The sequence below is a fragment of the Lathyrus oleraceus genome, chromosome 4 (genome assembly GCF_024323335.1).
Source record: "Lathyrus oleraceus cultivar Zhongwan6 chromosome 4, CAAS_Psat_ZW6_1.0, whole genome shotgun sequence".
Lineage (NCBI taxonomy): Eukaryota > Viridiplantae > Streptophyta > Magnoliopsida > Fabales > Fabaceae > Lathyrus > Lathyrus oleraceus.
In genome coordinates, this window is record NC_066582.1 from 224,409,780 (window position 1) to 224,433,152 (window position 23,373).

At 33.6% G+C, this 23,373-nt stretch overlaps 2 protein-coding genes across 2 annotated transcripts; both read left to right on the forward strand.

The window, feature by feature from the left end:
- Positions 1-429: 429 nt before the first annotated feature.
- On the forward strand, positions 430-1,967 carry LOC127074684 (naringenin,2-oxoglutarate 3-dioxygenase). Its single transcript, XM_051016024.1, has 3 exons — positions 430-882; positions 977-1,405; positions 1,525-1,967. The coding sequence occupies exons 1-3, from the start codon at positions 520-522 to the stop codon at positions 1,828-1,830; spliced, it is 1,098 nt and encodes a 365-aa protein (XP_050871981.1). The 5' UTR covers positions 430-519; the 3' UTR covers positions 1,831-1,967.
- Positions 1,968-7,257: 5,290 nt separating this feature from the next.
- On the forward strand, positions 7,258-7,981 carry LOC127136780 (uncharacterized). Its single transcript, XM_051063301.1, has 2 exons — positions 7,258-7,626; positions 7,706-7,981. The coding sequence occupies exons 1-2, from the start codon at positions 7,486-7,488 to the stop codon at positions 7,979-7,981; spliced, it is 417 nt and encodes a 138-aa protein (XP_050919258.1). The 5' UTR covers positions 7,258-7,485.
- Positions 7,982-23,373: the final 15,392 nt, after the last annotated feature.

Consider the following 23,373-nt stretch of genomic DNA (forward strand, 5'->3'; position numbering starts at 1 on the left):
AAACTAACCGTTTGTGGCATAGATCGAACCCGGGGTCTCAAATCTGTGGGTACATGCTATCTTTAACATCTTATTACTTTGTACTAATGAGTGAGCCTCCTTATCATTATTCCTCTGACCGACCCAAAATAAATTGTAATTTGTGTCATGACACTTTTTTTATAAGTAGAAAAAAGAAGACATATTTACCATTGAAATAATAAAAATAATGAAATATGGGAGAGGTCCGCACTAAGTAAAGGTTATTTACTGTTTTAATTTATGTAAAGCTAAGCTAAGTCACTCATCGTGAACACTTTTAATCAATCAATCTCTTTCTTTTTTTCTTTTTTTACAATAATTACTTAAATGTCCCTCCCACTACCAAAAATATAGAATAATTGAACGTGGTAGTACAAAAACAATTAAAAAACCATGTCTAATTCTATAAATAAGGTCCAATTATCATACACTCAATCACACTAAACCATTCTTTTTCCAATCTCTCAAACCAAGCTCACACACATAACAAAGCTCACAATGGCACCAGCGAAAACTCTCACATATCTAGCTCAGAAAAACACCCTAGATTCCAGTTTCATTCGAGACAAAGACCAGCGTCCAAAAGTTGCTTACAATCAATTCAGCAATGAGATCCCAATCATTTCTCTCGCCGGAATCGACGACGTCGACGGACTAAGAGCACAGATTTGCGACAAGATCGTAGAAGCTTGCGAGAACTGGGGTATCTTCCAGGTTGTTGACCATGGTGTGGACTCAAAGCTCATTTCTGAGATGACCCGTTTTGCTAAAATGTTCTTCGATTTGTCACCGGAAGAGAAGCTTCAGTTTGACATGTCCGGTGGTAAAAGGGGTGGCTTCAATGTCTCTAGTCACCTCCAAGTAATAAACAAATTTTATACTATTTTAGAGTTTTTATAAAATATATATGAAACAAGAGTTTTATAATTTATACTAATTTGAAATTATTTTACAGGGTGAACCAGTGAAGGATTGGAGAGAGATAATGATATATTTTTCATACCCAATTAACCAAAGAGACTATTCAAGGTGGCCAAACAAGCCAGAAGGATGGAAAGCAGTTACAGAGCAATATAGTGAGAAGCTTATGAGTTTATCATGCAAGCTATTGGAAGTTCTATCAGAAGCTATGGGGTTAGAGAAAGAAGCTCTAACAAAAGCATGTGTTGATATGGATCAAAAGCTTGTGGTGAATTACTACCCAAAATGCCCTCAACCAGATCTTACTCTCGGGTTGAAACGACACACTGATCCAGGCACAATAACTCTGTTGCTTCAAGATCAAGTTGGTGGTCTTCAAGCAACTAGAGACAATGGTAAGACGTGGATCACTGTTAAGCCAGTTGAAGGTGCTTTCGTTGTCAATATTGGAGATCATGGTCACGTGAGTGCACTTTTTTTTTAAATATTTTAATTTAGGTTCATATCATTTTGGTACGTGAGATATGAATTTTTTATTTATTTTTATTATTAGTTTAATTTACTCGTGGTACATGCGTGCAGTATCTGAGTAATGGACGGTTCAAAAACGCTGATCATCAAGCAGTGGTGAACTCAAACTACAGTCGTCTATCCATTGCGACATTCCAGAATCCAGCACCAGATGCAACTGTGTACCCTTTGAAGATTCGAGAAGGAGAGGAATCTGTGTTGGAGGAACCAATCACTTTTGCTGAAATGTACAGGAGGAAGATGAGCAAGGACCTTGAGATTGCTAGGATGAAAATGCTGGGTAAGGAAGAAAAAGAACTCAGGGACTTGCAGAAAGCAAAACTTGAAGCCAAACCTCTTAATGAGATCCTTGCTTAGATTTAGTTTATGTAATTATAATTTATGTTAACCTTAAATTTGTGTTTTTCCTATGAATAATTATGTTTAATTTGTCGTTGTCTATGATGTATGATGATATATCTTCACGTATTAATGTTGTTATGTATGTGTGTATAGTTCCATTTTGCAATAGTGAGACCAAAATCATGAATGATAAAATAAATAGATAACGTGCTGATACACTTGAGTTTTATATTTAATATCCTACATACAGTCAATTAATGCTCTCAAAACAATACCCCGAGCAATTTGGTACGAGCAAGTAAACAAACAAAATTTAAAATCTTTAAAAAAAATCCCCATGAATCTCTTGCCTGTATGAAGAAGGCAAAGAATTTGCAAAAAAATGTTTTTTAACGTGCACATGATGTCAAATTCAAGTTAATTAAGATAGTGATTTTTCTTGCCTACATGTGTGTAATAACTTTCCTTTAAAGTACCTTTTGTGGGATTATATTGACTCGACTTCCCATTTGTTTATGGGATTATATTGACTTGGCTTCCTATTTGTTTGTTACTTGTAGTTTGGTTTTTTATATTTTATATAAATTTTCCAGGTGGTTAGAGATGCAACTGCCTCTTCTTTTAGAGTTTTTTATTTGGTTAGGTTTTTATTATGATTTGTGGACTATCTAGCATGTAATGATGATAAGTTTTTCATCGATTTGTCAATAAACGTGAAAGAGGTGGAAGATAAGAGTATATTTTTGGCGTGGATTTGATTTCATAACCAATTCAATTTGACCTCTCTCTTTCTACGATTGGTTTCAGAATCATATCATGTGTCTAAATAAATAGCAGATTAGTATCATAATCTTCCCCCTATACTCAATAATTTGTTAATGTTTCCTTGAGATTTTGATATGTTGTTGGTGGTTCTGTTGTCAGAGCTCTACCTTGATTCTGGTTGGGTGGTGTATCATTGTGTGAGTGGGTGTGGGGCTTTCTTTTTCCCCTTTTGTTTTTGTGTTGTTAGTGATTGCAATAGTTGCTCCTCTTTATCTGTTTTGTTTTGGTTTTTGTATGTTCTTCTATTGCCTATTATTTTGATGGCTTATACTCCTCGTGCTCGTTGACTTTTTATTTATTTTGTTACGGACTTTTGCCCTTCTTAACTATATATTATTTGACCATCAAAAAAATTTGAAGTAGCAATGAAACGAGTTATACGTCATAGTAAAAAGAAGATATATGTTTTTTTGTTTCCATCACCAGTATCCGGTCCACTGAATTAACTAATCCAATTCGGAATCAGTTCTGACATCCGATTCGGGAGTCAGTTATGGCATCAAGTGGTTTCAGCCCTCTCCCAATCGCAATTGCGGGAAATCGAACCAGGATCCTCCCTACTAAATTCAGCGTCAATCACCACTGGACCAACTAATAATTGTTAAGAGGAAATCTGTTTTAAGTAAATAAGGTTAATCACATTCAAAAATGAAGTTACCTAAATAATTAATTAATTTTATTATATTCGAAAATGTATATGATTAGAGAAAGATAAGTCTTACTAGTTCAAATGATGTGGTCTACAAAATTTTACCTTGTTCGGCTATTTACATAGGTAATGTGTGAATTTGTTTCTCTACTGAGGGTACATTGTGCCCTTGTTCAATTTAATTGTCCAATTTTATGATATTTTATATTTCTTCTTTTCTTGCTTGAAATGCTCCCTCAGAACGTTTTCAATTGCTTTAATTTTCTTCGGATTTTGATTATGGAGCACAAGTAAATTGCACAACTATCAAATTCTACTAAATTTTAATTGATTCTAACGATTCCAAATTTTTGTAGACCTCAGTAGACTTTAAAAAAATATTTGATAATCTTATATTCAACTATATTTTAACTCTTCGATTGTTTTGAGAGAGTATTACTTGATACTAACTCTCTTATTTATTGATCTAGATAATTAGATTATTTATTTTAAGGTGCAAACAATGATTATTGATTGACTCGTTTGTGACATGATTCGATGTAAACATTGATTATTATGTGTGAACATTGTCATCATTACACTGTAAACAAAATATTATTCGTTAAAAACCTTCACTCGACATGCGTGTCGATGAACCTTATTAATTATTGACGATTTAGTTATCCTAATAGTAATCTTGATCACATTATTTGTTAGAGTGATTACTCTGTTTAATAGTTAGATCAACTCATTCTACATATACCTTTTTTGATGTGGTTAACATACTTTATTTTCCGATCATTAGGGTTGTGACTCCTCCATCAGAGGGTTCACATTTTAAAAGCTACCTCAAACTTTGCCACTTTTATGGAGCATAATATTGAAACTTTAGTCGATGTTATAGATTAAATGTACACAATTTTCTTATTATATCGGTTCATCAATTTTTTTGTACTAATTCTATGGAAGTCATCCAAGAGTTACAATTATATATTGTCCTTTTGCAAGACAAAAAGAACATAGCTTAGGCTCCCTATTTATTTATTTTCCTTATACCACTCTTTCTCAACTATATTGAATTACTAAAGAAAGGAGTAGATGTCAAGAGCGAAAGTGACCCACTTTGGTTTTGGATCCCAAACTATGTCAAGCCAAAAGGAACCTAGCTTGGGCTCCCTATTTCTTTATTCCTTATACCACACTTTCTAAATCATATTGAATTACTAACGAAAGGAGTAGATGTCAAGAGCAAAAATGACCCTCTTTCGATCCTCCAACTTTGGTTTTGGTTATAATTTCTTAATTCTTTAACAAAAGAATATGATCTCAAATTGATCCCTAATAAGAGACAGTTATTATGGATACAATTAAATCATTACCCAATTAAATTCTTTGAAAGATGTAATAATTTGACTATAAGTTAAGGAGGTTAGAACCAATTCTTATAAAGATAAGGAGGTGAACATAGAAAAAAAAATGAGAAAATTTTGAACGGAACTAGCAAACTAAGTTCTAAAGACAAAGTCAAGCTCAACCTAAAGGATTCAGTGCTAACCAATGGATGTATTGCATTCCAATAGGATGCAAAGCGTCTTGCCGCGCCAACATGTGAATGCATTGTATTTCAACCCGATCTTACTCCTAGGTTGAAACAAGACATTGATCCTGACACAATAACTCTATTGCTTCAAGATCTAGTTGGTGGTCTTCATGAAACTAGAAATAATGGTAAGACGTGGATCATTGTTAAGTTAATACTTGTGGAGACGTGTTTTTGATGCTTCTCATAGAGATTCTATTTACATTTATGGTTGTTTCAATTTGTGTCAAGATCTAGAATATATTCTCTTTTAAGGTGGAGTTTTCTTTTGCTTTGATTTTCTTTTCTCTTTTTTGGTGTTTCATTATTTTCTGGTTTTATTTTGGGTGTTTTCATTGTACTTTAGTTTCTTTGATTTACTTAATTATATTTTTTTGAGTTTTGTGACATCAGCTCGTATATCTCGTGATATTTAATAGTACAACTCTACTACAAAAAAACATATTTAATCTCGGTTGGATATGAGGTGTTACCTCGGTTTCAAATGTGAAGTAACTAAGGGTGATATAAAAAGTGCACCACTTTACCTCTTGGTTTAAATTTAACCGGTGGATAATGTGTAAAGATCATGGGTGCGATCCCCATGAATATCCTTTTTGGAATTTTTAAATGGTGAAAACACTTTTTCCCTCGGATATGACATTCCATCGGCTGGTACAACATCTTTCACCTTGGTTTTGACTTTCCACCAATGGGTAAAACACAATTGAGTTTATTATATCTAATGTGGATTGCTTGTTTAACTAATCCCTAACTGAACATATAACTTCTTAAATTGATTAGGAAAATAAGTATATGAACAATTGTGTTATATTTGAAGAACAACTTACTTGATTAATGGTGTTCGAGCATCTCATGTTCATTAATGATTATTCATCTCATGTTCTTTAATGGTTATAATCTCTTCAATATTTTAAGTTCTTTTTTCAACAATTCATTTTCTACTAATTAATTATTGAAAGGATAAAATTTAATGTTTTGCAAAATGAACAAGTATGAAAGAAAATTGAACGAAAACGGTAAGTATTGGAGATATTTTAACCATTAAAGAATGTGAGATGAATAATGAGTTGTACAATGCTCGAAAAACATTAATTAGTATAAGACATGTCTCAAATACAACATAATTTTTCATATTATTATTTCCAAAATCAATTTAATAGGTCATATGTTCAAAGAGGGGTTAGTGAAACAAGCAGTCAATATTATATACAATAAACTCAACTCGACGGAATAATATGAGATATGCACAAAGAATCACAAAAACATAATCTCAATTTTAATAGCAATTTCAAAATCAAACTCAATAACAACAACTAAACTACAACATATAACTTTTCATAACTTTCGGAAGTAGAACAACTAAACAACAAAAACAATAACATCAACAACTCATAAACAACAACTTATATTAAACAACTCAAAAAAGAAATCTCTCAACAAAACTACAACAACATCATCAATAAACCTATAAAACCAATCTCCTTAAACAACAAATACAACAACATTAAACCTCTAGAGATTTGGTTCTTAACAACAACAACAACATACAACAACAACAACATTAGTGTAACAAGAGTAACGATGTTTGACATACTAGATCTGTGAAAAAGAAGTGAAAGTAAATGTTTTAGATCTTCAATTCAGACAAGTATCAAACGAGAGCTCTAAACACATATCATCTTCATATTGAGGATGATATGTGTTAGGGATCTCATTATTTAGGGATCTTTTGTTTGCTCTTTTGTTTAGGATTCTTCGTTAGGGTTATGTCTGTGTTAGTTTTCAGGAAAGTGAATCTGAATGCTATAATAGTGGTTTCATGATGGTTGTAATTCCACCACAAAAGCGCGTGTTGCCAACGTGTACTGCGATAGTTGCAAAAATCGTCACTACAACTGCCATTATTATTTGCAACGGTAGTGAACCTTCTAAATAGTTCCTTGTGACAGTTTCAAATCGTCGTGTCATTTATTTGGAGATCCATTTTCAATGTTGATTGCGACTGTTTAAACTCTCGTAAGTGAGAAATTGTGGGAGTTCAAATCATCGCAATTTCTTTTTACAAATCATTATTAAAATTTATTTGACAACGGTTTAATAAAGCGATACTAATTATTTAATTTTATACTTTTAACAACAATTTAAACTATTTATAATTAAAATCTCAAATATTAATTTGTAGTAATATTTTTTCTTTAATTTTTTTTTTTGGTAATAACTTTTTTTCTTTTATTTATTATTTTTTAGGGTTAAATACACTTTACCCCCCTGTAATGTTAGCGAGTTTAGGGTTACCCCCCTGGTAAAGTTATTTTTTCAATACCCCCCTTATGTTATGTAGATTCCTTCATAGAACCCCCTAATATCCAGGTGGCATGGAATCTTGGTTTTTTATTTCAGACGTGGCTTTTTAATTTTTTTATTTTCACATGTGAATCTTCATTAGGTCTCCAGCATGGCATAAACTAGAAATTAGGGTTCCAAATCCATCCCTCTCTCTCTTCGTGAAATCCATCCCTATCCCAAATCCATCCCTCTCTCTCTTCGTGAAATCCATCCCTACCCCAAATCCATCCCTCTCTTCATCTTCGTCCGTGTCCCCTTCATCTGGGTTATGGGTGGCAGCAAGGCATCTTCCACGAGTGAAGTTGGAAACGGCTTACCAAGATGTGGATGCAATGAAACCATGAAGTTGTTGGTCTCCAAGTCAATTGAAAACCCCGGTCGCAAATTTTGGAAATGCAGGAATTATATGGTGAGCAATTTTGAAGCATTTTATTATTTTGAGTTTGATTTCGAAATTAATTGTTGGTGGTGTTTGTCTCAAATTGCAGAATGGGTGCGGTTTATTTTTGTGGGATGATTTGGTCAGTGAGTTTGCAGTGAAAGAAACCAATCCGTCCGGATGCCGCCAATGTGAAGTCAACAAGGCTTATTTGATTGAATTTGCTAAAGAGATTGTTGAGGAGATAGATTGCAGAGTCGGAAAGCTTAACAAGTTAGAAAAACTGAAGAAAAAGATTGCAATGGAAAAGAGGAAAAATTTATGGTTAATGTTTGTAATTGGTCTGTCATGGATGTTGATAGCAGCTATGGTTAAGTTAGTCTAATGAGTCTGTCATGTAATTGTTATGTCATTAGTGTTTTTCAGCAATGTAATGTTGAACTTGTAATGTGTTCATCAATGAAATGTAATTTGTTCATCAATCTTAAACTGTCAGTGCAGCATCATTATTTGATTAAACTTTCAGCATTCAATCTACCAATAATGACAGAAAAAAGTTATATCATAATGAAAGAGCAAAATTGCAAAATCATCAGAAAACTACAGAACAATTTTATAGTCAGTAATTCTAAAGAAAATATGACATAGTAAACATATAAGTAAATTGAAATATATTAATATAGTCTATCTCTTAAACTTTTTCAGTGCAGAATTCAAGGTGAATGTAATTAAATACTTTGGCTTTTTCTTTAGGTCCTGCAGAATTCATGGTTTTGTTGTAAGATTAGTGCACAGACTAGCCATGGCTCTCTGCAGAATTCATGGTTTATGAAAAACAAGAAAAAAATGTGACAGACTAGCCATTGTGTTTTATAGACAATACACACCAATAATGTTAAACTGATACATTAGAATTGATCATCACAGTAAGTGCATATGTTTGTTACAAAAGGATTACAAAATACATGTCTTCAAAGATCAGTTGGCATTACAAAAGAGTTTTCCAAAAGGATTACAAAATACATAGCAGAAACATAATAATCAGTCCCTCATTTTGAAGTGGGTATGTCTTCATTTTCGGGTAGGGTAATTGGTTTGTCACTAGATATTCCTTCACCTGTTATGGGTCTTTTAAACCAACTCAACTTGATCCTCTCACTTTGCCTTCTTTTGATGATAGGTTTTTTTTCAACCCTTTTTCTGGATTGTTTTGTGATTGAGGCAGCCACACTAGATCCTGTTTGACTCATAATAGTTGGAACATGCATATCAGTTGGAGGCTGTGGATCAGTTGGAACAGGCACATTTGTTGGAACAGTCATATCAGTTGCAGTTGGGGCAGGCATATCAGATGCAGTTGGCATATCATTTGCAGTTGGCATATCAGTTGCAGTTGGCACATGTCCTTTTTTAGGTTTTCTCTACAATGTAAGACACAATGTATGGTTGTCATCACAATGCATATCACAATGAAGAATGTAAGACACAATGTAGAATGTAAGACAAAATGTATATCACAATGAATTACCTTTCTTTTAAGTGCATTGGGATCCTGAGTGGTAGCCTTACAAGTCATAGCATTGTGACCAAAATTATCACATTTGGTGCACTTATATGCAACACCAGATCTTCTCTTCCTTGCACCATCCTCTCCACTTTCTCTTATCCTAATCTTCTTAGGTCTACCAGGACCATTTTTATATGCAGGTGGTAGAGGTGGTTCCATCTCAACTTCTGGCCACATATCTTGACCATTGATTGGACTTACTGAAAATCCATAACATAGTGCAAACTTTTCTCTTGTGTAACAAGCATCAACAAATTCATCAGGGTTTTGCTTTCTATAACTCAGAGCAGCTACAGCATGCCTACACGGAATTCCTACTAATTCCCAAAAATTACAACTACATGACCTTTTAGCAATGTCAACAATAAATTCATGTGTGTTGTAACTATGTGTAACCTGAAAAGTCTCAGCAATTGACCATGTTGGCAACCAATGACCACTATTGAACACCTCATTATCTAACCTTCTCCTAGGTATTGGCATCACCTTATGTGGCCAATTTTCTAGTTTACTTGCAGAGGTGGATAACCTATTCATCAGATATTTTCTTATCCACTCACACATTGTGAGTATAGGTTTGTCCCTAGCAGCTAGAATGGTAGCATTAAAAGACTCTGAGATATTATTCATCAATGTATCACATTTAGGGTAAAAAGAAAAGGCATGCTTACACCAGCTTTTGGTAGGAACAGCCATCAACCAAATCCAAGCATTGGGATCTGCATTCTTCAATTCATTCATCTTTTGGACCCATGCCTGATAGTATGTGGCTTTAGCAGCTCCCATCATTAAATCTCTAATAAGGGCTCCTCCACCAAACCTTTTCTTGAAATTAGCATACAAGTGCCTAAGACATAATCTATGCTCAATAGTATCAGACAATTCTTCAAATACAGCCACAAGTCCCTGATACAAAATAGAATTTTTTTCAACATTTAGAGAATAGAATAATTTGCAACAGAAAGATAGAGTTAAATACATACCTTCTGTTGATCAGAGATAAATACATATCTTCTATCCTGACCAATGTCCTCCATTAGTAGTTGTATAAACCATCTCCAACTCTCCTTTGTTTCATTTTCAACCACACCAAATGCCAAAGGGAAGTATTGATCATTAGCATCCCTGCCTACAGCAATAAGTAACTGTCCACCATACTTGGTCTTTAAGTGACATCCATCAACCCCCACAAATGGTCTGCATCCATGAATAAAGCCTTTCTTACAGCCATCAAAACAGAAATAAAATGACCCAAACCTTGGTTGTATGGATGGACTAGGTCTTTCTACATTTATCTTCACAGTGTTGCCATGGTTTACCCTTCTTAGTTCTTCTGCATACCTCCATATGGAAGCATACTGATTGTCAGCATCACCTTCAATTATCTTCTTGGCAATTAGCTTAGCCCTCCATGCTTTTGTAACAGTAATACCCACAGAATATGTTTGCCTCATATCTTGGATGATGTCTCTTATCCTGACTGTATCAGAAGTTTGCATCCTTTTTACCACATGCTTGGCCACCCACTTTGAGCTAGCAGACTTGTTGTTCAAAACCCTAACACATGTGTGCTTATGTACAAGTGTTTTTATAGCAAAAGTCTCCTTGTGGCCCACCTTAGAGCATAAGACTAAAAACCCACATTTATGCTTACACACCACCCTTACCCTATCTCCCTCATTTTTCACAAAAGAAATTTCCCTCCCATTAAGCACTGACCACTCACGGATAACTGCCCTAAAGTCATCAAGTGTGTTGAATTCCATACCCCACTTGAATATAAAGTCTTTGTTTAGATGCTCTTTCCTAAACCTAGCATACTTGGGCCTTTCTTCATCACAAGAATCATCTGGGTCAAAACTATTCAACTCATCACTATAGTATACATCATCTGAATCCATACTCTTATTGGGCTCCTCCATACTGTTATTGGGCTCCTCCCTAATAGGCTTAGTAACATCTATTCCTTCAAAACCATCAAAGTAAGCAGTAGCTCTTTCATCTTCACTGTCATCTAACCCCTCTACCTTCTCCTCATCTAACCCATCAATTCCATTATCAGGGGGGTGGTCATCATCATTCACACATTTAGGTTCCCTATCAGCAGGGTCCATGTTCCCAGTACTATGTTCAACATACAAATCTCCTTTCACATTCATTGCACTAAAGTATAGAGCAAAATCATCAACAGCATCATCATCTTTCCTAATCAGAAAAAAACCATCTTGAATTTCTAAAACTTTTGTCCATACCCTAACACAATCAGCCTTATACCCTAACCTACTCAACAACTTCTCAATGTTATCCATGTTCCAATTTGAAACATGTATCCCATTAACTGTCGTATCTGTACCCCCTCTGTATATAATTTCTTCTTCAAAAACCCTGTAAAATTCACCCCCATGGTGGAGTGTAACACTAAAGTGTTGTGAATCCTGTCAATATATTATACCCACATGTCAAAGATTGTTGATTTCAAAATTTTACCCTACGACATTGATGAACTTCAAATTTTTACTAACCTCGGACTTTGGACACTTCACTGAGCTCGTCTTCACTGAGCTGGATCGCTTCTTCGTATTCGCTGAGGTTGTCTTCATCTTCGTCTTCACTGCGGTCGTCTTTCTCGTTTGCTTTGTTCCCTGCATTCTTCTTCTTCGTCTTCGTCTTCCCCTGGAAATTTCGTCTTCGTCTTCCCTGCTATGTTCAGAACCCTAATTTTCTAAGGGGGTATTTGAAATTAAAAAGTGTAAAATGACACATAATCACTTTAACAAAATTAAAAATATGCCAGGTGTAGGACCTCTTATTAGATTCCATGCCACCTGGATATTAGGGGGTTCTATGAAGGAATCTACATAACATAAGGGGGGGTTTACAAAAAATATTTTTACAGGGGGGTAATCCTAAACTCGCTAACATTACAGGGGGGAAAAGTGTATTTAACCCTATTTTTTATATATATTTTCTTTAAATTATCATTTTTGCTTCTTTTTCTCTTTAAATTATTATTTTTTTACTTTAAATTATTATTTATCTTTTGATAATATTTCTTTAACTTTTTATTTTATTTTTTATAACTTTTTAACATAATAAAATTCCAATAAAAAATTCTATTATCAAATAAGCATTATAATATCAAAAAAGAGTGTAAGTTCCATAAGCATAATGTCATATGATACAATAAATTAAAAACATATCAAATCCTAATCTTATAATAATAAGCATCATAATTCTAAAAAAAATGTAAGATTCATATTCATAATGTCATATAATACATAGGAAAGATCTTAATCTAATTCATTCGTAAAAAAGTCTAATTAATTCTTCTTGATGATATATTATCTTGAATTTGATAACTAGTCTCAGAAGAACGTTTACAATCCACAAGTGATTCTAAATATGATCCTAGAAAAAATATTAAAATAAATATATTCTTTAAAATAATACTCAGTTTCTTTAACTTTTTAAGCATGATTTATACTATGTAAAACTTCACATAAGATTATATGCATAAAAAATAATATACTTGTCTTCCACTAGTATTTGTTTTTTTTAATCAACAAAATTTGTATTAATTCAAAGGACACCAGAAGTACACAGCGACCGCTTGGATCCAGCCCTCAAAAAAGACGAAGGAAAGAAAAAATGGGAAATTAGAACATCATTAACTTAGTAATATGAGTTCTAAGAATCCCTCTATATCAACCCCTACAAACTATCATATTAAAAATATTATCAACTATCTTTGTATTATCTACAGTATTGTTGTAACTAATGTCGTTACGGTATTTCCAAACACCATAGAGACTCTTCATAGCTTCAACAAATAGGATCTTCATTCTTTTCCTTTCATGTTGTGAATCAACCATTCAAGATCCTCATCTCAACAAAAGGAGATATTCTTCACATGTATCCAATCAAGCACATGTGACCAAATATTCTTGAGCTTATGACAATCATAAAACAAGTGGTTCATAGTTTCTTCATTGGTACAAAAATAACACCTATTGTTATCCAACAAACCAAACTTACAGAGTCAATGTTTCGTGGCTAACCGCCCATGGCACGCAAGGCACATTGTCATCATAGCTTTCGGCCTTGCAGCGTTCCAACGTAACAGCCTGCACCAAGGGACTTTAGGCACCTCAGATCTCAGTAGTGTGTAAATGCTCTTAATGCAGAATATGTCCTTATTTTGCATCGCATCCCAACCTTGTTGAACAATGCTAATACACTTTCTACTTTTCAAGACATTTTTCATGATCTAGGAGTTATTTTTTTTAACACACGTTGTCATAAGGTTATCTTGTTTGAAATAGTATATGTGGATCCACTTCACCCATAAACTATCTGATTTACCACTAAGATTCCAAAGAAGTCTCAAAATTGTAACCTTATTCCACGTTTTTAGGTTAGTGATTCTAATACCTCCATAGTCCCTAGGACGACACACCATGTCCCTTGAAATAGGGCTTTTCCTGCTAGCTTCTGCCCCACCAGTCCACAAAAAAGACCTGAAAGTAGAGTCAATGGCAAATGCCACGCTCCTAATAAGCTGAACACGACCGCATAACTCAGAAGATTAGTACTCCAATGTCTGATTCTAATCACAATCTTGTAAACCAATTTCATGTAATGGTGAATTGAGAGTTTTTTGCAGGTCAAAGGCACCACAAAATACTTGAAAGGGAGGAAACCCTCTACAAAGTTTGTAAGGTTGATGATGTCTTGCTTGGTATTTGCATCAACCCCTCCAAAAAACACATTACATTTTCTCGGGTTAATCCTCATCCCAGTTGACACAGTGAATTTGTTAAAGGCACTCATCATAAGTTCAATGGATCTAGTATCTTCTCAAGAAAATAAGAGGACATCATCAGGAAAAGACAAGTTCACGATATTGAGTTTCTCATATTTGGCATGATGGTTAAAGTCAGGATCCAGTTGCATTATATACAAGACTCTATTTAAGTACTCCATGTTAACAATGAAAAAGCGGGGTGACATTGGGTTACCTTGTCTAATCCCACACATGGCCTGCATAATTTTAGAATGGTGACCATTAATGTTGAAACTATAAGAAACAGAAGAGACAACAATCATGATCCATCTTATAAATTGATTAGGAAATCATATCTCCTTCAAAATTCATTCAAGAGCATTCTAATTAACCATGTCATAAACCTTCTGGAGGTCAATTTGCATCATACATCTAGGGGTACCATTTTTTCAACTATAGCCTTAATTAATTCATAGGCCAAAAGAATATGATTATGATTTACAGCCCCGGGACAAACGCGACTTGAGATTTGCTAATAATGCTACTAAGCACCTTACTCAACCTGTTAGTGATGATTTTGGAGATAATTTTCTAAAATGTTGTGCACACAACTATGGGCCTATAAACCTTGATGGTCCTAGCCTCATCACTTTTAGGAATAAGAGGTACTAGTGTGTTGTTAAATGCCTTGAAAAACTTCTCATTTTCAAAGAAATCCAGGATAAAAGCAACCACATCGTCATTGATTGTTAACCAGCTAGCCTTGAACAATTTGGCTCCAAACCCATAAATCCCAGGTGCCTTCAGACCCTCAATGAAACTCAGGGCTTTAAAAATCTCATGCTCAATAGCAGGGGTCACCAAGGTCTGTCTTTTCTCAATGTTTAATTGATGTCCCTCCCTCATGGCCAGAACGTCAATGTGTTGAGTTGTGCTATCAGAGGTACCCATCAAACCTATATAATAGTTCAAAATCTCATCCCTAATGTTAGTTTGTGAGGTGACAAGCGTTCCATCATCTTTGTACAACATATTCAACTTTTTAGCATTATTTTTCGCCTTTATGGAAGCATGGAAGTAAGAGTTATTACCATCCCCCAACCTAAGCCAGTCTAGCTTCGACTTTTGTTTTAGAGTTTTCTCCTCCATCTCATTATAGTGGATGACCTATACAGTATAATTATTTACCTCTTCAATTTTGTTTATATTCATTCTATCAATAGTAAGTGTAGATTGAGCAACATGAAGATCATCCCTAGCTTTGATAATGTTTTGTTGGATGTTCAACACAGGCTTGTTGAACTTCTTCAAAATAGGTTGGATTCTCTTTAACTTTTTCCATAACACATACATCAGTTTGCCTTCTATATGCCAATTCTATCTTTTCTTGACACTATCATCATAACCATTCAAATCTACCATACAATTAAGGAACATGAAATGAGTTTTTCTAATCACTTACTTTTCCTGTCCAGACAGACAAAGGAGAGCATGATCTGAAACATTTTAGAGGAAGGATTTTGAGAGTATATCCAATATTGTATTGAATCTAGTCCATATTCCCCAAAATTCTATTAATTCTATAGTAGATTTCCCCTTTAGTTTGTTTGTTCGACCATTTATAATAATCATCAACACTATCTTTTTCAAACAAGCCAACCATGCTCATCATGGTAGTTAAATCAATATATTCTGCCCCAGTCACCAGTTTAACTCCAATACGATCCTTGGTTTGAATAAGATTGTTAAAGTCTCCAAGTAAACACCAAGACCCATGTTTATTCCCATGAATCTTCTCAATATCATTTCATAAACTCTTTCTCTACTCAAGTTTATTGAGAGTGTAGATAGTCGTTAGCCAATGCATAAACTTACCACTCAAGTCATAAACCTCGTAGTGAATCAATTGGGTAATGCTAAAGACATGTTTAAATATACCTTATTGGGATCCCATTGCACCCAAATCCTCCCATTGTCATGGAAATCATAGTTGTCCACATAGCTCACCTGCAATTTGAGTTTTCTTCTAACAACAATGGATTTGTCTTATTTTACCCTAGTCTTAAGCAAGATACTGATAGTAGGTCGAAACTCTAGGAGACAAAAGCTAATCTCCCTAAGTTTACCTATCTTATTGAACCCCTGTACGTTCCATATAACTAACATGGATCACTAACATGAATCACTAAGGATTCATTTAAAACTTCTAGTATTCCAAACACATTAACACACTGAACTCTTGTTGCATTTATCTCAAGGCTAACTCCTTTGCCTTTGTCCCTTTGAATTTTGGTGACTCTGGTCTAATCTGACCTGGGATCTTCAATCTCCTTGTCAAAGTTAGTAGTTGTAGATGAACCAACTTTGGCTTACTGTGGTGTCTTATCTTCTTCAGGTGGCTTAGCTTTTGGAATCCACATCTTTTTTGTCTTCATATCATTACGCTTATGTCCAAATTTTTGATATTTATCACAAAACAACGACTTACATTCATACTCCACATGCTGTTTTAGTTTTTTTCCCTTCACGATCTTTGATGGTGATATCCCTATCCAACTTTTGTGTGACATCCACTTCCACCAAAATCCTGGCATAGGAGACGCACAATTTATTAGCAATACATTCATTTGTAACTAAAAGATTTCCAATAGCACTTCCAATCTTGCTAAGACTTGTAAGACCTCAATTTTGACCCTAAGATCCCTCATGCCATCTCATCATATGCAGTGGCTCACACTTTGGCATTCTCCTTATCCTCCATTCATTGGCTTTGCATTGGGAGATGTCACCAAGCACTTTAGATTGTATCATATTTTGTTTTTATTTATTTACTAACCAAAATACCAAAAAATATGTCAATGTATAGTTTGTTGCTTTTGTAGGTAGTGTGTATGCTCACATATGCTCTATCAAGCTCATATTTAGGGTTTAAGACCCTCAGTGCAAGGAGCTCAATCAAGAATTGGTTCACATTGACTCTAAGTATCATATATGGATCCCCATGGTCTTCCCATGTTATTTTGACCAATAAATCATCAAGAGTTTGGAGTTTGTTTGCCTTGGAAACCTTAATTCATCTAAGTATCTTATGTGACTTCTTCAACAAGTTTCTTCAACAATTGATCAAATATTTAAAAGGATACTTCATATTACATCATATTATGCATATATGATCCTCCATGAGTTCCAAAAGTCAATGTAATGTCAAGCTAGCAAGTTGGTTTATGGTGGTTGATCAGAGAAAGTCGACTAGTCAAAACTGGGGTTCCCTAGACCCTATCTCCTACAATTTTTGTCATATGAAAATTATTCCAAGATCAAAGTTACTAAAAATGACATTCCAAACAACTTTAACGTTTAAGCCAAGAGCTATTTTTGCTTGGAAGGTAATCTTTTATGATGAAAGATTATAGGTCATTTTGTCTGAATCCTAGTTTGGAGGTCAACTTCCCAAGACCATAACTTGCTCAATTTCTATAAGATGAAAGCCATTAAAATTTCATGATAAAATTCAATTATGTCTACTTCAACGTTGTTGTTTGGAGGAAGTGCAAATTCAACTTGCAAATGCATGTGCCAAGAGGAAACATTATAGGTCATTTTGGACCATTACCATTGAACAAGTGATTTTCCTCAACTTATAAAATGCATAACTCCTTCATGCCAAATCCAAATGAGGTAAAATTTATGATCAAATTGTAGAGGTTTTAAATAGCTACAACTTTGATTAAGGAACGTTTCTCATTTGAAGTCCATAAAGAAAGTTATTCAAGGTGGAAGAAGTGAACATTTGACTTGGGACTTAGAAAATTTTCAAATATGTTTGATTTACCAAACTTCCACCTCAAACTTCATCATGATCCAAGCTTCAAATGAAAAAGTGTTAAACATGAAAGTTGCTACCCTTGATCTCACCTTTTCAAAAAGTCCAAGATCATCTCATTTGTATCAAAATTGAGGGACTTGAGCATGGCTTCATTATGGGAAGTGTTTTGGCAAGATTGGGTTTCAAATGATCAAATTCTTTTGCATGCTTCCACATGATGGATTCAGTACACTTTGCACACGAATTGGAAGTGGATTTCATCATTCCTAAGGCCTAAATCATTTCCCATGCATCCATGCAAGGAGGTTTCTAAAATTGGCCAAATTTCAAGTGGTGAAAATATCAAGTGCATTGCCTATTTAAACAAGCTTAAGGCTTCAGATTCATCATCAACACCTTGCCCAAGCTTTGCTAGACCAATTCAAACCCTCACTGCCATAGAATTTCTGAAGATTTCTCTTGAAGTCGAGCTTGAACTTCATTTTCTGTTTGGAAGTTCAAACTCCAGAAATTCACTTCCCTTTTCATCTCAATTGACTTCTGCAAGCAAGAGGAAGAAAGAGCAATCAAATCCAGATCAAGATCAAGTGGAATTAGATCAACTCGAAGGTGATTTTTCAGAAACTTCTTCTCTTCGATTCTCCCTCAATTCTTCATCATTCTTAGTTGTCTGATGTATATCAATGTAGGCAAGAAGATTGAGTTGCTTTGAGGTCAAATCGAAGCAACTCAGTTCATGATCCTCAAAATTCAAATCCCTGTTTCTTTTTATATACTTGGAATTGGACAAAATTGAGGACAGATTCGAGCTCCCGAGCATTTTTTCTTTAAATCCATGTCTTGCTTTTTCATTTTGGTGATGGTTGATGGTTGACCAGTCTGGTGAGGTCCACCGGAGAAGAAGACCGGAGCTCTGGCTCCGGTGATGTGTTGTCATGCATCTCAACCATAGGATCCAGTTTAAACGTTTTAATCTCATGCGTTGCTTTTAATTACCAAGCATATGTCGTGTTGACTGCAGTGCATCATGGAACATGCGCTTATCACCATCTGATTTGCCACCTCAATTAATGAGGGAGATCAGATGGATCTCATTTTTTTGAATTTCTGAATATTTCATTTAATCCATTATTTTTAATTAATTCATATTAATTTCATTATTAATCCTAAAAATATGGGACTTTCACCAAAAAAAATCAAATATTTTTCTCTTTCATTTTCTGAATTAAAATTATTTTTTGGATTAATATTGATATTTTTTATGAATTAATTGATTTTGTGCATATTTTTAATTGTTCAAAAATACTTATGACTTTCAAAAATAAAATAAAAAATTGTCCAAGGTCTTTTGACCTTATTTGACCTACGATAAATCTCTTGACCATTTATTTGGTGTTTTGAAGAGGTTTTAGGTTTTTGACCAAACATAATTTAATTTAAATGCATTTTAACTTGATTTTTAATTGATTAATTGTGTAGAAATTATGTTGAGCCATTTTTATTGACTTGTGAAGTTTGACTATGTGTTTGGGCCTTGGTCAAGGTTTATTTGACTTTTTGTTGGATTAAAATCATTAGATTTAGGGGATTGATGAAATGTACATTTCATCTCCCAAATTGAATGAATGAATTTATTTTGATAAAAGTCCTCCCATGACCAATTTGTATTTGTCTCATTTCCCCTCCCTCTTCATCTTCAATCTCATTATATCTCATCCCTTCCATTGGCCAATGACATCTCAATATCCTAAGGCTAATTGGTTCATCAATAACTTATGTTAGATGAACCAATACAAGTATGGATGAGATTAGGTCCATCATTTGATAATTTTATTTTTTTAGTGTGATATGTTTTAGGAGTGTGGTTCATTATAACATATCTCTAACATGCATTAGCACCTAAATTTCTATTGCTCTACCTCAGATAGTTGAGACTTCTACATAAGTCCAATTACGATTACTTAACATAGCGCTAAATTTTGACCCTAAAGGCATAGCATTCTAGTAAGTGGAATTGTAAGTCTCCCCCCTTTCATGGTATTGTGTGGAAACTTGGCCTTTTTTTCTTCCTTTTGGAAGATATCTTGGTCCAAGGATCCATGCTTGTGAATAAAGGGTTGAGTGTTCTCCAAAGAATGACTTAATCAATTGAAAAGCAAAACAATACTAACATATAATCAATTAACATTTGACTAACTTTTATTACTATTGCTTTTAATTTCAAGTCATTTACTTTATACAATTTAAATTCAAGTCATTTACCATTCCATTTGCTATCTTACATATCATTTAACTTGTTTATGTTTATGACATTTTCACTTTGCTCACTTGAGCCATATATTATGATTGTACATATTTGTTTGTGTATCTTGTTTGTGTTTGTGGTCTTAGGACCTTAAAATACCTAATAAACAACAAAAACCCTAAAAAAATGTTTGTGTGGCCTGTTGAAGGTGATCTGAGCTTTAGACTTAGAATTAGGCAACATTCCCTATGCAAAAGGACTTGGCCAATGCCAACATTTCTGAAACCAATTGATTGTGATTTGAGCTTTCATCTGATACAAGTATTGGGATCCATTTAAGTTCATCTGCTACACGGTCTTGATGCAAATGTTATTTTGAATCTGTGTCTAATGTCTTATTTTGAGCCATTCAAGGAGTATGTCATCTGATACGTGGGAAGATTAAGAAGAAGACTATGAAGTTGCTAGCTTGGATGTGGCTATATTTATTTGATGCCTTGCTCTTCACTTTTCTACTTGATTATTGATATTGCTTGATTTAAAGTCCAAAGGAAAAGTGGGTTTCTATATGACATTCTTGTCTATTGGATTGCATCTCATTGGTCAGATCTTTTCAACTCTTAACTTTTAATTTTTGCTTAGGATTAGTCTCTTCATCTCCTCCCATTTCTTAAATTTCAAATCTCTCCCCCCTTTTTAAAATCTTCTTTCCTTGTGATTTCTAAACTTAGACTTTATTGCAAATTAGAAACTTTGGCCTTATGTCATTGAATTTTTGAACTTCTTTTTCTTAAATCAAACTTGTAAATAAACTTAACCAAATTGACTTAAAATTTCAAAAGACAAAAAGAACTAACACTCATTCAAAATCTTTTAGGCCCTTTGTGCCTCTTTTTAAATTTAAATTTTGTTAAAAGCAATTCACTCACTTTGAAATTGTTACCACGAACTACGAGGTATTGATCTCTCATTTTTATGTTGGTACGTAGGCACAAGTCCGAAGGTCTTGTCAAACACAAAAATATAATTAATGAATTTTTTTCTCATCCCTACACTTTATTTATTGCAAACATCATTTTATACCAAAACACATACACACATAAAAAATGGCTCCCTAGGACACTCTAGGTGCTAACACCTTTCCTTTGTGTAACCAACCCCCTTACCTGTAATCTCTGGAATTTTATTAATTTTGATTTTAAAACTTCTTATCTTTGGGTTTTGTTCATTCTTTTCCCCTTTTCTTTGGAAACAATAAAAGCGCGGTGGTGACTATGGTTTTATCGACGTTAAGCTTATTCATAGCTTGATGGTCATGAATTTACCGCTACAAGACTCTTTTACCCCCATAGATGGAGAGGTAGTTGAGGGAGTTTGATACATATCGGAAAATTTCGCAGCATATCTTTCTTGAGGTTAAAATCTGGCTTCTATTCTCTTAGCAACATTGATATGTTACGAATGGTATAAGGCTCATTTGTCATCATTGTACCCATATCCTTATGTGACCTAAATTTGAGGAGAAAATAGTCTTCATCGTGGTAAAACAAATCTGGTAGTTGGACAAAGTTCCAAGCTTTCAACATAAACTGCTTTACCATATTCATACTCAAGTCACCTCCAAGCACATACATAATAAGGGATGAGTCCTAGAACTTCATTTAGGATTCGGGATCTTCCTCTTCAATCTCAATTTCAATTTCCTCGTTTACTAAGGTTGGTGCAACATACTCAATCACCATTCCATTGGTCGAATTCCTGTTGTCACTGAGTACATCGACCCATAGCTTTCTTTCTGCTGATAATTCTTCACTAATTTTAGTAACCTCGTTTTCTAAGGTTATGTCGTTTCTCCCCGTTCCCTCATTGGCATCAGAATTTTTAGTGGCATCTGAGATGGGTTTGGTACTAGAGCTATCATGATGAGTATCTTCAGACTGTTGCACATGTTCCACACGTTTCTCCGGCTACGGTGGTGCCATCTTCCTCGGCCTCCCTCGTCCACTAGTATTTTGCATTTGCATTAAGAGTGCAATTTCCTCTTTCCTAACATTGTCCCTTTGGTTTAAGATTGCAATTTCCTCCATCAATTTATTAATTTTTTAATTATTTTCTTTAAGTGCAATAATTTCTTCTTGTATTTCCTTCATTTATCTATTTATATATATTAAATCCAGTGCATCAAACTATTTTGCGACACTTCATCTTCATCTATGCCACATCATTTATTTTCCTATGTGGCATCTCTCAAAATTCATCTTCAAATTTTAAAAGATCAAAACACACTATTTCTCTCTATAGAAGCTCATGGGTTCGAATCCAAACAAATGCAAAAATACAATTACATAATATTTGATTATTAACTTTATTTATTTCAAAAAATATCATACTAATTTACTCATAATAAGTTTATTATAACTCCAACTAAATATATTTTTAAATTTTTTTAAAATAAAAGAGATGTTCAGATCCACACACTTTAAAATATTTTTTATTTTCTTAAAATCATATCAACAAAAGAACCACTTGAAAAATACTTTTAATGTTAAAGTATATATTCGACAATTTTCGGGGCTAAATTACTCTCATTTGATCTAAAAAGATAATAGAGAATGCAACATATATATTAAATCCAGTGCATCAAACTATCTTGCGACACTTCATCTTCATCTATGCCACATCATTTATTTTTCTATGTGGCATCTCTCAAAATTCATCTTCAAATTTTAAAAGGTCAAAACATATTGTTTCTCTCTATAAAAGCTCATGGGTTCGAATCCAAACAAATGCAAAAATACAATTACCTAATATTTGATTATTAACTTTATTTATTTCAAAAAATATCATACTAATTTACTCACAATAAATCTATTATTACTCCAACTAAATATATTTTTTAAAATTTTAAAAATAAAAGAGAGATTCAGAACCACACACTTTAAATTTTTTTTTAAAAAAATCATATCAACAAAAGAACCACTTGAAAAATACTTTTAATGTTAAAGTATATATTCCATCATTTTCGGGACTAAATTACTCTCATTTGATCTAAAAAGATAATAGAGAATGCAACACTCTTTATTGAATCTATATATTTATTCTCTATATTTTTCTCATCTTATTAGACAAAGCAACGGTGTATATATATATATATATATATATATATATATATATATATATATATATATATATATATATATATATATATATATATATATATATATATATATATATATATATATATATATATATATATATATATATATATATATATATATATATATATATATATATGTAATTTGACATTATGGACATAGATTTATAAAGTTATTGAATACTTTATTCGACAATAATTG